General features: G+C 24.8%; 1 protein-coding gene across 1 annotated transcript in view; it reads left to right on the top strand.

Annotated features, from left to right (window-relative positions):
• LOC145838899 (uncharacterized) overlaps window positions 1–12565 on the top strand; it is a 180157-nt gene extending 167592 nt beyond the window's left edge. Inside the window, exons 2-3 of the mRNA XM_082946520.1 lie at window positions 12318–12431; window positions 12486–12565. Of these exons, the coding sequence (XP_082802646.1) occupies window positions 12318–12431; window positions 12486–12565 (194 nt within the window). The remainder of the gene's footprint in view (window positions 1–12317; window positions 12432–12485) is intronic.
• Window positions 12566–13795: the final 1230 nt, after the last annotated feature.

Raw genomic sequence — 13795 nt, 5'->3', positions numbered from 1 at the left:
ATCAAACTTTAAACATATTAAAAGTTCATTAGGAATTGTAATAGGCTGTTTTAAACAAAATACTTGTATTAAACCCTTTTTTATCGTACATTATTTGAATTATTATGAATTTTGGTAATAATATTCTTGTAATATATCATACAGCTAATTAAATCAACCTCTTCGGTTAGGAATATTAGTCTTAAAGTATTAATTCTCACTTTGACCTCAAAATCGGCTGTTTAAGACGAAATACTTGCAAAAAACATTGTTTATCGTACATAATTTAAGTTGTTTTCATTTTTGGTTATAATATTCTTGTAATAATACCTAAGGGTAATTTATAAAACTTCTTTGGTTAAAAATATTAGTTGTAAAGTATTAAAACTTCTTTTCAAGTCAATATCAGCTGTTTAAGACGAAATACTCTCAATAAAAATTGTTTATCGTACATTACTTGAGTTATTTCGATTTTTGGTTATAATATTCTTGTTATATTTCTTAAAAATAATTTAATAAACGTTATTGGTTAGTAATCTAACTTTAAACATATTATAAGTACAACAGGCATTATAATAGGCTGTTTTTAACAAAATACTTTTATTAAACCGTTTTTGATCGCAGATTATTTAAATTATTATGATATTTTGTAATAATATACTTGAAATATATCATACAGCTAATTAGATAAACATCTTCGGTTATGAATATTAGTTTACAAGTATTAATACTTATTTTAACGTCAAAATCGGCTGTTTAAGACGAAATACTTGTAATAAACATTATTTATCGTACATTATTTAAGTTATTTAGATTTTTGGTTATAATATTCTTGTAATATTTCGTAAAGGTAATTTAATTAACATCTTCGATTAAAAATATTAGTTTTAAATAATTAAACTTCCATTTGACGTCATAATTCCTGAGTTATTTCGATTTAAGTTATAATTATCTTGTAAATTTCTTGAAAGTAATTTAATTAACGTCTTCGGTTAAAAATTTGAGTTTTAATAATTAATCTCCAATTGACGTCAAAGTTGTCTGTTTAAGAGACGAAATACTTGCCATAAACATTGTTTATCGTACATTATTTGAGTTATTTTGATTTTTGTTAGTTATCTAAGTTTAAAAATATTGAAATACAATAGGCGTTTTAATAGGCTGTTTTAAACAAAATACTTGTATTAAACCGTTTATTATCTTACATTATTTGAGTTATAATTAATTTTGATATAATACTCTTGTAACATATCATAAAGCTAATTTAATAAACCTCTTCGGTTAGGAATATTAGTTTTAAAGTATTAAAACATATTTTGACGTCTTAATCGGGTCTTTGAGACGAAATACTAACAATAAACATTTTTTATCGTACATTATTTGAGTTATTTCGATTTAAGTTTTAATTATCTTGTAAATTTCTTGAAAGTAATTTAATTAACGTCTTCGGTTAAAAATATGAGTTTTAATAATTAATCTCCAAAAGACGTCAAAGTTGTCAGTTAAAGTGACGAAATACTCGCAATAAACATTGTTTATCGTACATTATTTGACTTATTTCGATTTTCGGTTATATTATCCTTATTTCGTAAAAGTAATTTAATAAACGTCTTCGGTTAACAATATTAGTTTTAAAGTATCAAAACTCAATTTTGACGTCAAAATCGATTGTTTTAGACGAAGTACTTACAAAAAAATTGTTTATCGTACATTATTTGAGTAATTTCGATTTTTGGTTATAATATTATTGTAATTTTTCGTAAAGATAATTTAATAAACCTTTTTGGTTAAAAATATTAGTTTTATATAATTAAAACTACTTTTGACGCCAGAATCGGCTGTTTATGACGAAATACTCGCAATAATTATTGTTTATTGTACATTATTTGATTTATTATGATTTTTAGTAATAGTATTCTTGTAATATTTCGTAAAGGTAATTCAATTAACGTCTTGGCTTAGAAATATTAGTTTTTAATAATTAAAACTCAATTTGACGTTATAACTGTCTGTTTAAGAGACGAAATACTTGAAATAAACATTGTTTATCGTTCGTTATTTGAATTATTTCGACATTTGGTTGTAATATTCCTGTAGTTTTTCGTAAAGGTAATTTAAAAACTGTCTTCGATTAAGAATATTAGTTTTAAAGTATTTAAAACTTTAAAGTATTTTTAATCAAAATAGGCTGTTTAAGACGAAAAAATTGCAATAAACATTATTTATCGTACATTATTTAAGTTATTTCGATTTTTGGTCATAATATGTTTGATATATTTCTTACAGCTAATCTAATTAACGTAATTGGTTAGTAATTGAACTTTAAACATATTAAAAGTAAAATGGGATTATAATAGGCTGTTTTAAAGAAAATAATTGTATCGAACCCTTTTTTATCGTACATTATTTGAGTTTTCATGATTTTTAGTATTAATATTCTTGTAATATATTATATAGCTAATTAAATAAACTTCTTTGGTTAAGAATATTAATTTAAAGTATTAAAACTCCTTTTGACGTCAAAATCGGCTGTTTAAGACAAAAGACTTGCAATGAACATTGTATATCGTACTTTATTTGAGTTATTTCGATTTTCGGTTATAATATTCTTGTAATATTTCGTAAAGTTAAATTAATAAACCTCTTCAGTAAGAAATATAAGTATTAAGGTGTTATAACTTTTTTTGACGTCAAAATCAGCTGTTTAAGACGAAATACTTGCAATAAACATATATTATCATGCATTATGTGTGTTATTTTAATTTTTAGTTATAATTTTCTTGTTATATTTCTTGAAGTTAATTTAATAAAGGTCTTTGGTTAGTAATCTAACTTGTAACATATTTAAAAAAAACAATATTGAGTTATTGTGATTTTGGTTATATTATTCTGGTAATATATCATACAGCTTATAAATAAAACCTCTTCGGTTAAAAATATTAGTTTTAAACTATTAAAATTATTTTTATGTCAAATTCGGCTGTTTGAACGAAATACTTGCAATAATAATTTTTTATCGTATATTATTTGAGTTATTTCGATTTTTGGACATAAAATTCTTGTAATATTTCGTATAAGTAATTTAATATAGGTCTTTGGTTAGTAATCTTTCTTTAAACATATTAAAAGTATTATAGACGTTAAATAGGCTGTTTTTAAACAAAATACTTCTATGAAACCTTTATTTATCGTACACTTTAAAATCATTTTGATTTTTAGTATAAATGTTTTTGTAATATATCATACATCTAATTAATAAACCTCTTCGGTTAGGAATATTAGTTTTAGTGTATTAAAACTCCTTTTGACGTCAAAATCGGCTGTTTAAGACGAAATACTTGCAATAAACATTGTTTATCGTACATTATTTGAGTTATTTTGATTTTTGGTTATAATAGTCTTGTAATATATCGTAAAGGTAATTCAATTAACGTCTTCGGTTATAAATATTAGTTTTATAAAATTAAAACTCCATTTGACGTCAAAGTTGTCTGTTAAAGTGACGAAATACTTTCAATAAACATTGTTTATCGTACGTTATTTGAGTTATTTCGATATTTGGTTATAATTTTCCTGTAGTATTTCATAAAGGTAATTTGATAACTGTCTTCGGTTGAAGTATTATTTTAAAGTATTAAAACTTCTTTTGACGTCAAATCGGTTGTTTAAGACGAAATACTTGCAACAAACATTGTCTATCGTACATTATTTGAGTTATTTCGATTTTTGGTTATAATATTCTTGTTATATTTTTTACAGCTAATTTAATAAACGTTATTGGTTAGTAATCTAATTTTAAACATATCAAAAGTACAATAGGAATTATGATAGGCTGTTTAAACAAAAAACTTGTGTTAAACCCATTTTATCAATACATTATTTGAATTATTATGATTTTTGGTATTAATATTCTTGTAATATATCATACAGCTAATTAATAAAACCTCTTTGGTTAGTAAATTAGTTTAAAAATATTAAAACTCTTTTTGACGTCAAAATCGGTTGTTTGGGACGATATACATGCAATAAACATTGTTTATTCTTCATTTTTTGGGTTATTAAATTTTTGGTTAAAATATTCTTGTAATATTTCGTAAAGGTAATTTAGTAAACCTCTTCGGTTAAAATATTAGTTTCAGATAATTAAAATTCCATTTGACTTCGTTATTGTCTGTTTAAGAGACGAAATACTTGCAATTAACATTGTTTATCGTACACTATTTGAGTTATTATGATTTTTGGTATTAATATTCTTGTAATATATCATATAGGTAATTAAATAAACTTCTTTGGTTAGGAATATTAAATTTAAAGTATTAAAACTCCTTTTGACGTCAAAAATGGTTGTTTAAGACATATACTTGCAATAAACTTTTTTTATCGTACATTATTTGAGTTCTTTCATATTTTGGATATAATATTCTAGTTATATTTCTTACAGCTTATTTAATAAACTTTATTGGTTAGTAATCAAACTTTAAACACAATAAATGTACAAAAGGCATTGCAATAGGCTGTTTTAAACATAATTCTTGTATTTAACCCTTTTTTATCGTACATTATTTGAATTATTATGATTTTTTGTATTAATATTCTTGTAATATATCATACAGCTAGTTAAATAAACCTCTTCGGATTAGAATATTAGTTTAAAAGTATTAAAACTATTTTTGACGTTAAATCGGCTGTTTAAGACGAAATACATGCAAAAAAAATTGTTTATTGTGCATTATTTGATTTATTTTGTTTTTGGTTATACTATTCTTGTTATATATCGTAAAAGTAATTTAATAAACTTCATCGGTTTAAAATATTACTTTTAAAGTAATAAAACACATTTGACGTCAAAAACGACTGTTAAAGACGAAATTCTTGCAATAAACATTGTGTACCGTACATTATTTAAGTTTCTTCAATTTTTGGTTCTAATATTCTTGTAATGTTTCGTACAGGTAATTTACGAAACGTCTTTGGTTAAAAATATTAGTTTTAGAGTGTTAAAACCCCTTTTGAAGTCAAAATCGGCTTTTTAAGACGAAATACTTGCAATAAACATTGTTTATCTTACATCATTTAGTTATTTTTACTTTTGGTTATAATATTTTTGTTATACTTCTTACAGCTAATTTTATAAACGTTATTGGTTTGTAATCTAACCTTAAACATATTAGAAGAACAATAGGCGTTATAATAGTCTGTTTTAAACAAAATACTTTTATTATACCGTTTTTTATCGTACATTATTTGAGTTTTTAATTATTTTGGATATTATATTCGTATAATATATCACATAGCTAACTTTATAAACATATTTAATTATTAATCTAACTTTAAACATATTAAAAGTACTATAGACGTTATAGTAGGCTATTTTAAACAAAATACTTGTATTAAACCCTAATTATCGTACACTATTGATTTATTATATTAATGGTATTAATATTCTCGTAATATTTCATACAGCTAATTAAATAAAACTCTTCCGTAAGGTATATTAGTTTAAAGGTAATAAAACTCCTTTTGACGTTATTGATTAGTAATCTAACTTTAAACATATTAAAAGTACAAAAGGCATTTTAATAGGCTGTTTTAAAGAAAATACTTGTATTAAACCCTTTTTTTATATACATTATTTGAGTTATTTCGGTTTTTAGTTACAATAATCTTGTAATATTTGGTAAAGGTAATTTAATAAACCTTTTTGGTTAAAAATATTAGTTTTAAAGTGTTAAAACTTTTTATGAAGTTAAAATCGGCTGTTTAAGATAAAATACTTGCAATAATCATTGTTTATCGAACATTATTTGAATTATTTTGATTTTTAGTTATAATATTCTTGCATATTTATTACACCTAATTTAATAAACGTTATTAGTTAGTAATCTACTTAAAACATAATAAAAGTACAAAAGGCATGATAATAGGCTGTTTTAAACAAAATACTTGTATTAAACCATTTTTCATCGTTCGTTATTTGAAATATTATGATTTGTGGTATTAATATTCTTTTATTATATCCATAGCTAGTTTTATAAACCTCTTCGGTTAGAAATATTAGTTTTAAAGTATTGAAACACATTTTGACGTCAAAATCAGCTATTTAAGACGAAATAATTGCAATTAACATTATTTATCGTTTATTATTTGAGTTATTTGAGTTATTTCGATTTTTGGTTTTAATATTTTTGTTATATTTCTTACAGCTAATTTAATAAACATTTAGGTTAGTTATCTAACTTTAAATAATTAGAAGTACAATAGGCGTTAAAATAGGCTGTTTTAAACAAAATACTTGTATTAAACCGTTTTTTATCAGATATTATTTGAGTTATTTTGATTTTTGGTATTAATTTTCTTAAAAAATATCATACATCTAGTTAAATAAACCTCTTCGGTTTGGAATACTAGTTTTAAAGTATTAAAACTCATTTTGACGTCAAATTCGGCTGTTTAAAGCGAAATAATTGCAATAAAGATTATTTATCGTACATTTTTCAAGTTATATCCATTATGGTTATAATATTCTTGTAATATTTCGTAAAGGTAATTTATATTGACGATCATAATTGTCTGTTTAAGCGACGAAATACTTGCAATAAACATTATTTATCGTACATTATTTGAGTTATTTCGATTTTTTGTTACATCATTCTTGTTATATTTCTTACAGCTAATCTAATAAACGTATTTGGTTATTAATCTAACTTTAAACATATTAAAAGTACTATAGACGTTATAATAGGCTATTTTAAACAAAATATTTGTATTAAACCCTTTTTTATCGTACGAAATTGATTTATTTTGTATTTTTGTATTAATATTCTTGTAATATTTCATACGTACTTTTTGCTTTAAAGGTTGTAATCAAAGTTCTCGACTTAAAAAGGAGAATGATTTAATGATAAATTTCAAAAATTTTATTACAATATAATGTTTCAATAGTTTAAAAATACGAGATCTTCAGTTGTTCAAAATCTGTAAAACTTTATGTGATAACAAGTAGGAAGACATTAGGCTAAACTTGAAATAAAAGAAGTTAAAAAGAAAAAAGTATAACAAAAAACTGAGTAAAATCTAATTAAAACCTATAGTTTAAAGTTACTAGCATATGATGATTTTAATGTTGTTAGGCTAAATTTAGAAAAATGCACGTTACTTAATAATTATACGATCTTAAAACTTAATCAAATAAAAAATATATATATACAATAAAAAATAATTATACTAACATTTACTGGCCTTGTGAAATTTGTAGATAACTAACTAAGAAAATATCTCTTTAATTAAACCTTTAAGTTAAATTTACTCGTTAAAAAAAGTTTGGCTATTGTATTATGACGTAATTATATATTGGTTTAAATACTTGTACAAATTAAAATAGATATTTGTTTAACAAAACGCTCTTAAGTTTTGAAATAAAGCTTCTTAAAGTGTATACAAGAGCATATTAACTCGTTCCTTTTATTAAAAGATGTTCACCCGTCAGCGTTCGCTATTTCGATTTTTTCATAGGAGCAGGTCCTAAGATTCTCTGCGGTTTCCTTATGTGTCCGATGTAGTGTAAAATTTCCCATTTTATGTTGTAATTAGTGTTTCATACAGCTAGTTAAATAAACCACTTAGGTTAGGAATATTATTTTTAAAGTATTAAAACTCCTTTTGACTTCAAAATATGCTGTTTAAGACGAAATAATTGCAATAAACATTGTTTATCGTACATTATGTAAGTTATTTCGATTTTGGTTATAATACTCTTGTAATATATTATACAGCTAAATAAATAAACCTCCTTGGTGAGGAATATTAGTTTTAAAGTATTAAAACCTCTTTTTGACGTCAAAATAGGCTGTAAAATAGTCGAAATTCTCGCAATAATCATTGTTCATCGTACATTATTTGAGCTATTTCGATTTTTGGTTGAAATATTCCTGTAATATTTCGTAAGGGTAATTTAATAAACGCCTTTGTTTAGTTATCTAGCTTAAAACATATTAAAAGTACCATAGACGTTAGCATAGGCTGTTTAAAACAAAATACTCGTATTAAACCATTTTTTAGCAGTCTCTAATGAATTCTTTTGATTTTTAGTATAAATATTCTTGTAATATATCATAAATCTATAGTATAAGACTTTTGATTAAAAATATTACTTTTAAAGCATTAAAACTTATTTTGACGTCACAATCGGCTATTAAATACTTAAAATAAACCTTATTTATCGTACATTATTTGAGTCATTTCGACTTTTGGTTATAATATTCTTGTAATATATCATACAGCTAATTAAATAAACGTCTTCAGTTCAAAATATTAATTTTTAAGCATTAAAACTCCTTTATACGTTAAAATCGGCTATTTAAGACAAAATACTTGCAATAAACATTGTTTATTGTACATTATTTTAGTTATTTCGGTTTTTGATATTAATATTTTTATAATTTTTCATAAAGGTAATTTAATAAACGGAAATGGTTAGTAATCTAACTTTATACTTAGTAAAAGTACTATAAAATTTATAATCAGCTGTTTTAAACAAAATACTTGTAAATAAACCTTTTTTTTTCATACACTATTATTATTTTGATTTTTGGTATTAATATTCTTGCAATTCCTTTTCGGTTGTGATTATTAGTTTTTAAGTATTAAAAGTCCTTTTGACGTCAAAATAGGCTGTTTAAGACGAAATACTTGCAATAAACTTTGTTTATTCTACATTATTTGAATTATTTTGATTTTTTGTTATAATATTCTTGTTATATATCTTACAGCTAATTTAATAAACGTTATCGGTTAGTAAAAGTACTATAGAGGTTATAATAGGCTGTTCAAACAAAATACTTAAATTAAACCATTTTTTTAGGGTACACTACGAAATTGTTTTGATTTTTGGTTATAATGTTCTTGTAATATATCATACAGCTAATTTAATAAACTTCTTAGGGTATAAATATTAGTTTTAAAATATTAAAATTACTTTACTTCAAAATCAGCTGCTTAAGACGAAACAATTGTAATAAACATTGTTTATCATACATTGTTTGAGTTATTTAGAGCTTTGGTTATAATATTCTTGTAATATTTCGTAAAGGTAATTTAATAAATGTCTTTGGTTATGTATATTAGTTTTAAAATATTAAAACTACTTTTGACGTCAAAATCGGCTGTTTAAGACAATATACTTGCAATAAACATTGTTTATCGTACATTATTAGAGTTATTTCGATTATTCGTTATAATATTCTTGTTATATTACTTTCAGCTAATTTAATAAACGTCTTTGTTTAGTAATCTAGCTTTAAAAATATTTAAAGTACTATAGACGTTATAATACTCTCTTTTGAAAAAAAATAATTTTATTAAACCCTTTTTTATCGTACACTATTGAGTTGTTTTGATTTTTGGTATTGATATTATTGTAGTTTATCATACAGCTAATTAAATAAACCTCTTCGGTTAGGAATATTATTTTTAAAGTATTAAAATTACTTTTAATGTCAAACTCGGCTGTTTAAGAGACGAAATACTTGCAATGAACATCGTTTATCGTACGTTATTTGAGTTATAACTACTTTTGATTATAATTTTCTTGTAATATTTCGTCAAGGTAATTTGATAAATATCTTCGGTTAAAATAATTAGTTTTAAAGTATTATAACTGTATTTGACGACAAAATCGGCTATTTATGATGAAATATTTGCAATAAACATTGTTTATTGTACATTATTTAAGTTTTTTCGATGTTCGGTTAAATATTTTTGTAATATTTTGTAAAGCTAAGTTAATAAACCTCTTTGGTTAGTGATTTAACTTTAAACATATTAAAAGTACTATAGACGTTAAAATAGGCTGTTTTAAAGAAATTACTTATATTAGACCCTTTTTTATCGTACACTATTGAATTATTTTGATTTTTTGTATCAATATTCTTGTAATATATCATACATCTAAATAAATAAACCTCTTTGGTTAGAAATAATAGTTTTAAAGTATTAAAACTCATTTTGACGTCACAATCGGCTATTGAATACCTGCAATAAACATTGTTTATCGTACATTATTTAAGTTATTTCAATTTTTGGTCCTAATATTCTTGTAATGTTTCGTAAAGGTTATTTAATAAAAGTATTTGATCATTAATCTAATCTAAACATATTAAAAGTATGTATAAAACCCATTTTTATCGTATATTATTTAATTAATTCCGATTTTTGGTATTAATATTCTTGTAAGATTTCGTAAAGGTAATTTAACAAATTTCTTCGGTTAGTAATCTAACTTTCAACATATTATTAGTACTATAGACGTTATAATAGGCTACTTTAAACAAAATACTTGTATTAAACCCGTTTTAATCATACATTATTTGAGTTCTTACGATTTTAGGTATAAATATTCTTGTAAAATATCATACAGCTAATTAAATAAACCTCTTCGGTTAGGAATATTAGTTTTAAATTATTCAAGTTCCATTTGACGTTAAATTCGGCTTTTTGAGACGAAATACTTGCAATAAACATTGGTTATTGTATATTATTTGAGTTATTTCGATTTTCGCTTATAATATTCCTGTAATATTACGTAAGGGTAATTTAATAAACGTCTTCGGTTAAAAATAGTAGTATTAATGTATTAAAACTCCTTTTATAGTCAAAATCGGCTGTTAAAGACTAAATACTTTCAATAAACATTGTTTATCGCATTTTATTTGAGTTATTTCAATTTTTGGTTATAATAATCTTGTAATATTTTGTATAGCTAATTTAATAAACGTTTTTGGTTATTAATCTAACTTCAAACATATTGAAATTACTATAGACGTTATAATAGGCTATTTTAAACAAAATACTTGTATAAAACCCTGTTTTATCGTACACTATTGATTTATGTTGATTTTTCAGATTAATATTCTTTTAATATTTTATACAGCTAATAAAATAAACCTCTTCGGTGAGGAATATTAGTTTTAAAGTAATAAAACTCCTTTTGACGTCAACATAGGCCGATTGAGAGACGAAATTCTAGCAATAAACATTGTTTATCGCATATTATTTGAGTTATCACGATTTTCGGTTATAATATCCTTGTAATATTTCGTAAAGATAATTTAATAAACGTCTTCGGTTAAAAATATTAAAATTCATTTTGAGGTTAAAATCGGCAGTTTAAGACGAAATTCTTGCAATAAACATTGTTTACCGTACATTCGATTTTGATTAAACATTCTTGCATTTTTTTGCACGGCTAATTAAATGAACCTCCTAAGTGAGGAATATTAGTTTTAAAGCATTAAAAGTCCTTTTGACGTCAAAATCGGCTGTTTAAGACGAAATACTTGCAATAAACATTGGTCATCGTACATTATTTGCGTTATTTCGTTTTTTAGTTATGATATTCTGTAATATTTCATACAGCTAATTTTATAAACGTCTTTGGTTATTAATAGAACTATAAACATATCTGAAGTACAATAGACATTTAAATACGGTGTCTTTTACAAAATACTTGTATTAAACCCTTTTTTATCGTACACTATTAAATTATTAAGATTTTTGGTATTAATATTTTTGTAAAATATCATACATCTAATTAAATAAATCTCTTTGGTTAGGAATATTAGTTTTAAAGTATTATATCTTATTTTGACGTCAAAATCGGCTGTTTAAGACAAAATTCTTGCAATAAACATTGTTTGTCGTACATCATTTGAATAATTTCAATTATTTGTTATAATATTGTTGTAATATTTCGTTAAACCAATTTAAAAATCGTCTTCGGTTAAAAATATTAGTTATAAATAATTTGAAGTCAGCAGGTACTGATGGCTCAGTATCTGCATGACCCGTTAACTTATTTTTATGTCTTAAGCCCTTCTTAGTCTTAATCATTCTAATGGTATAGTAATCACTTAAATAGTAGCTTAAACTAAAAACAACCGGTTATAATTTATACAGCACAGTTTAATCAACAATATTTAATAACAAATGTGATTTAAAAAATACGTATTAACTCAAGTAAAAATTATACAAAAAGTTGATAAAGCTGAAGAATAATTTAATAATTTCTTCAATAAGCAACAAAGTTTAATCTATAATTTGGTACTTCTTTTAAAGTAACAAATTTACAAAAGTTTAAACACTCAACTGCAATCCACTAAAAGTTCCAATTCAATGTCATCAACAAGAGTTTATAAATAAAACTGACCGTTGCTACAACAAGAATAGCATTTTGTACTAAAAATTCGTCGTTAAGCAAACGTCATAGTGCTTTAATAAATTTAAACTTGTCAGTGTTTACAACTAGTTATTTTGTAAATTTATTAACTATTATCACAACGCAGGGCAGATAGCGTTACATTTTCCTTTCTTTTTATCCTTTTTTGGCATTCTTGGCCAGGCTCCAATGATAAGCATCAAGGTCATGAGTAGACAGGAAAGAAAAATCGAACATACTGGTTTGCTAAACAACTACTGACGTAACTCATGAAACTGCTTCTTTTCTCTTGCAGCTGAAACAGGTTGCCCGCCTGCAACTCGTCACACTTCTCTAGACACTGCTGGTGATTTCAAAAATGTCACGAATCCATGACTTGTCAGTTTTTTTTTTTTTTTTTTTTTTTAGTACCAAATTAAAAATTAACCACTTTTGAAGATATAAAAAAAAGAAAAATTAATTAAAAAGGAGAGAAAAACTTTATTAAATTTGTACAGGTATTTTAACCACAAATAATATTTTAATTGCAACAACTAAAAAAAAATCAACTACTAATAAATCATTAAATAAACTAGTTACCAAAGAAATAAATAGAAAGAAAATAAAATTATAACCAGTTGTTTTCCATTCACTACCCCTAAATATACATAAACGCTTAAAAACAGTAAAAAAAAGATACTTACGCCGAATGAACGCTTAGAATTCATCCGAGCTACATGCTTCGGCATAACTTATGGGGACTTTTTAGTTCCCTATTGTAGCTATCGATATCCTTACACGATGCGACCCTTGGAACAAAAGCTTTCACGTTCCCTAGTCCTGAATTGTTCTGAAAAATCATACTTTTTTCTGACTCGTAGCCAGATTCACTTCTTTCTGACGAAGAATCTCGATACTTGTTATAACTGAAGCTTTGCTTGAAGCTTCTAAGATCCTTCCTTGTAAGTTGTAGGCTCAAATCGTAATTGTAATGCCTTCTGTAACTATTTGGTCTCCTATTTCGCTGCTGCTGATTGCTTAATTTGTTGCAGCTGTAGTACATGTAACTATTTCGTAGAGGCGGTTGCTGCAATTTGAAACTTTTGTTATAGATGTGTCTCTTATCTTTAGCATACCGTGAACCTCGAACTGGTTTATTGTTTGGACCTGTAACATTAGCAGCCTCTGGTAAGTTTTTACTACCCATGACAACATCAAATTCAACTACCTCCCCTTTTGTAACTGATTTCATTAATTTTCTAGGGTTATTCTTGATTATGGCACTATAATGGATAAAAATATCACTGTTTAACTCTTCATTATGGATGAAACCATAACCTTTGCGAACATGAAACCACTTGACTTGACCAGTCAATCTAAAGGCTATAGGTTTTCTGGGAACAAAAATTTTCTGCTTAGATACTTTTGACTGCTTTTTAGTGGATTTACTTGTCACGTTAGTTGGAACTAAATGGCATGACAAACAATGAGCAGCTTCAACCATCTTTGTAAGAGGTTTTCTGACCCCATCCTCAACTCCTCTTACTGTGTGTAGGACGGGAGCTCGTTTTTTTGGTGGTGTTGTTGCTCTAACGGAGACATAGGACAAGTTGCGACTGCAGCACA

Source organism: Thalia democratica, chromosome 6, assembly GCF_965202585.1.
Source record: "Thalia democratica chromosome 6, ktThaDemo2.hap1.1, whole genome shotgun sequence".
NCBI classification, from domain to species: domain Eukaryota; kingdom Metazoa; phylum Chordata; class Thaliacea; order Salpida; family Salpidae; genus Thalia; species Thalia democratica.
The sequence above is the reverse complement of the archived record's forward strand: the minus strand, read 5'-3'. Positions and strand labels throughout refer to the sequence as shown.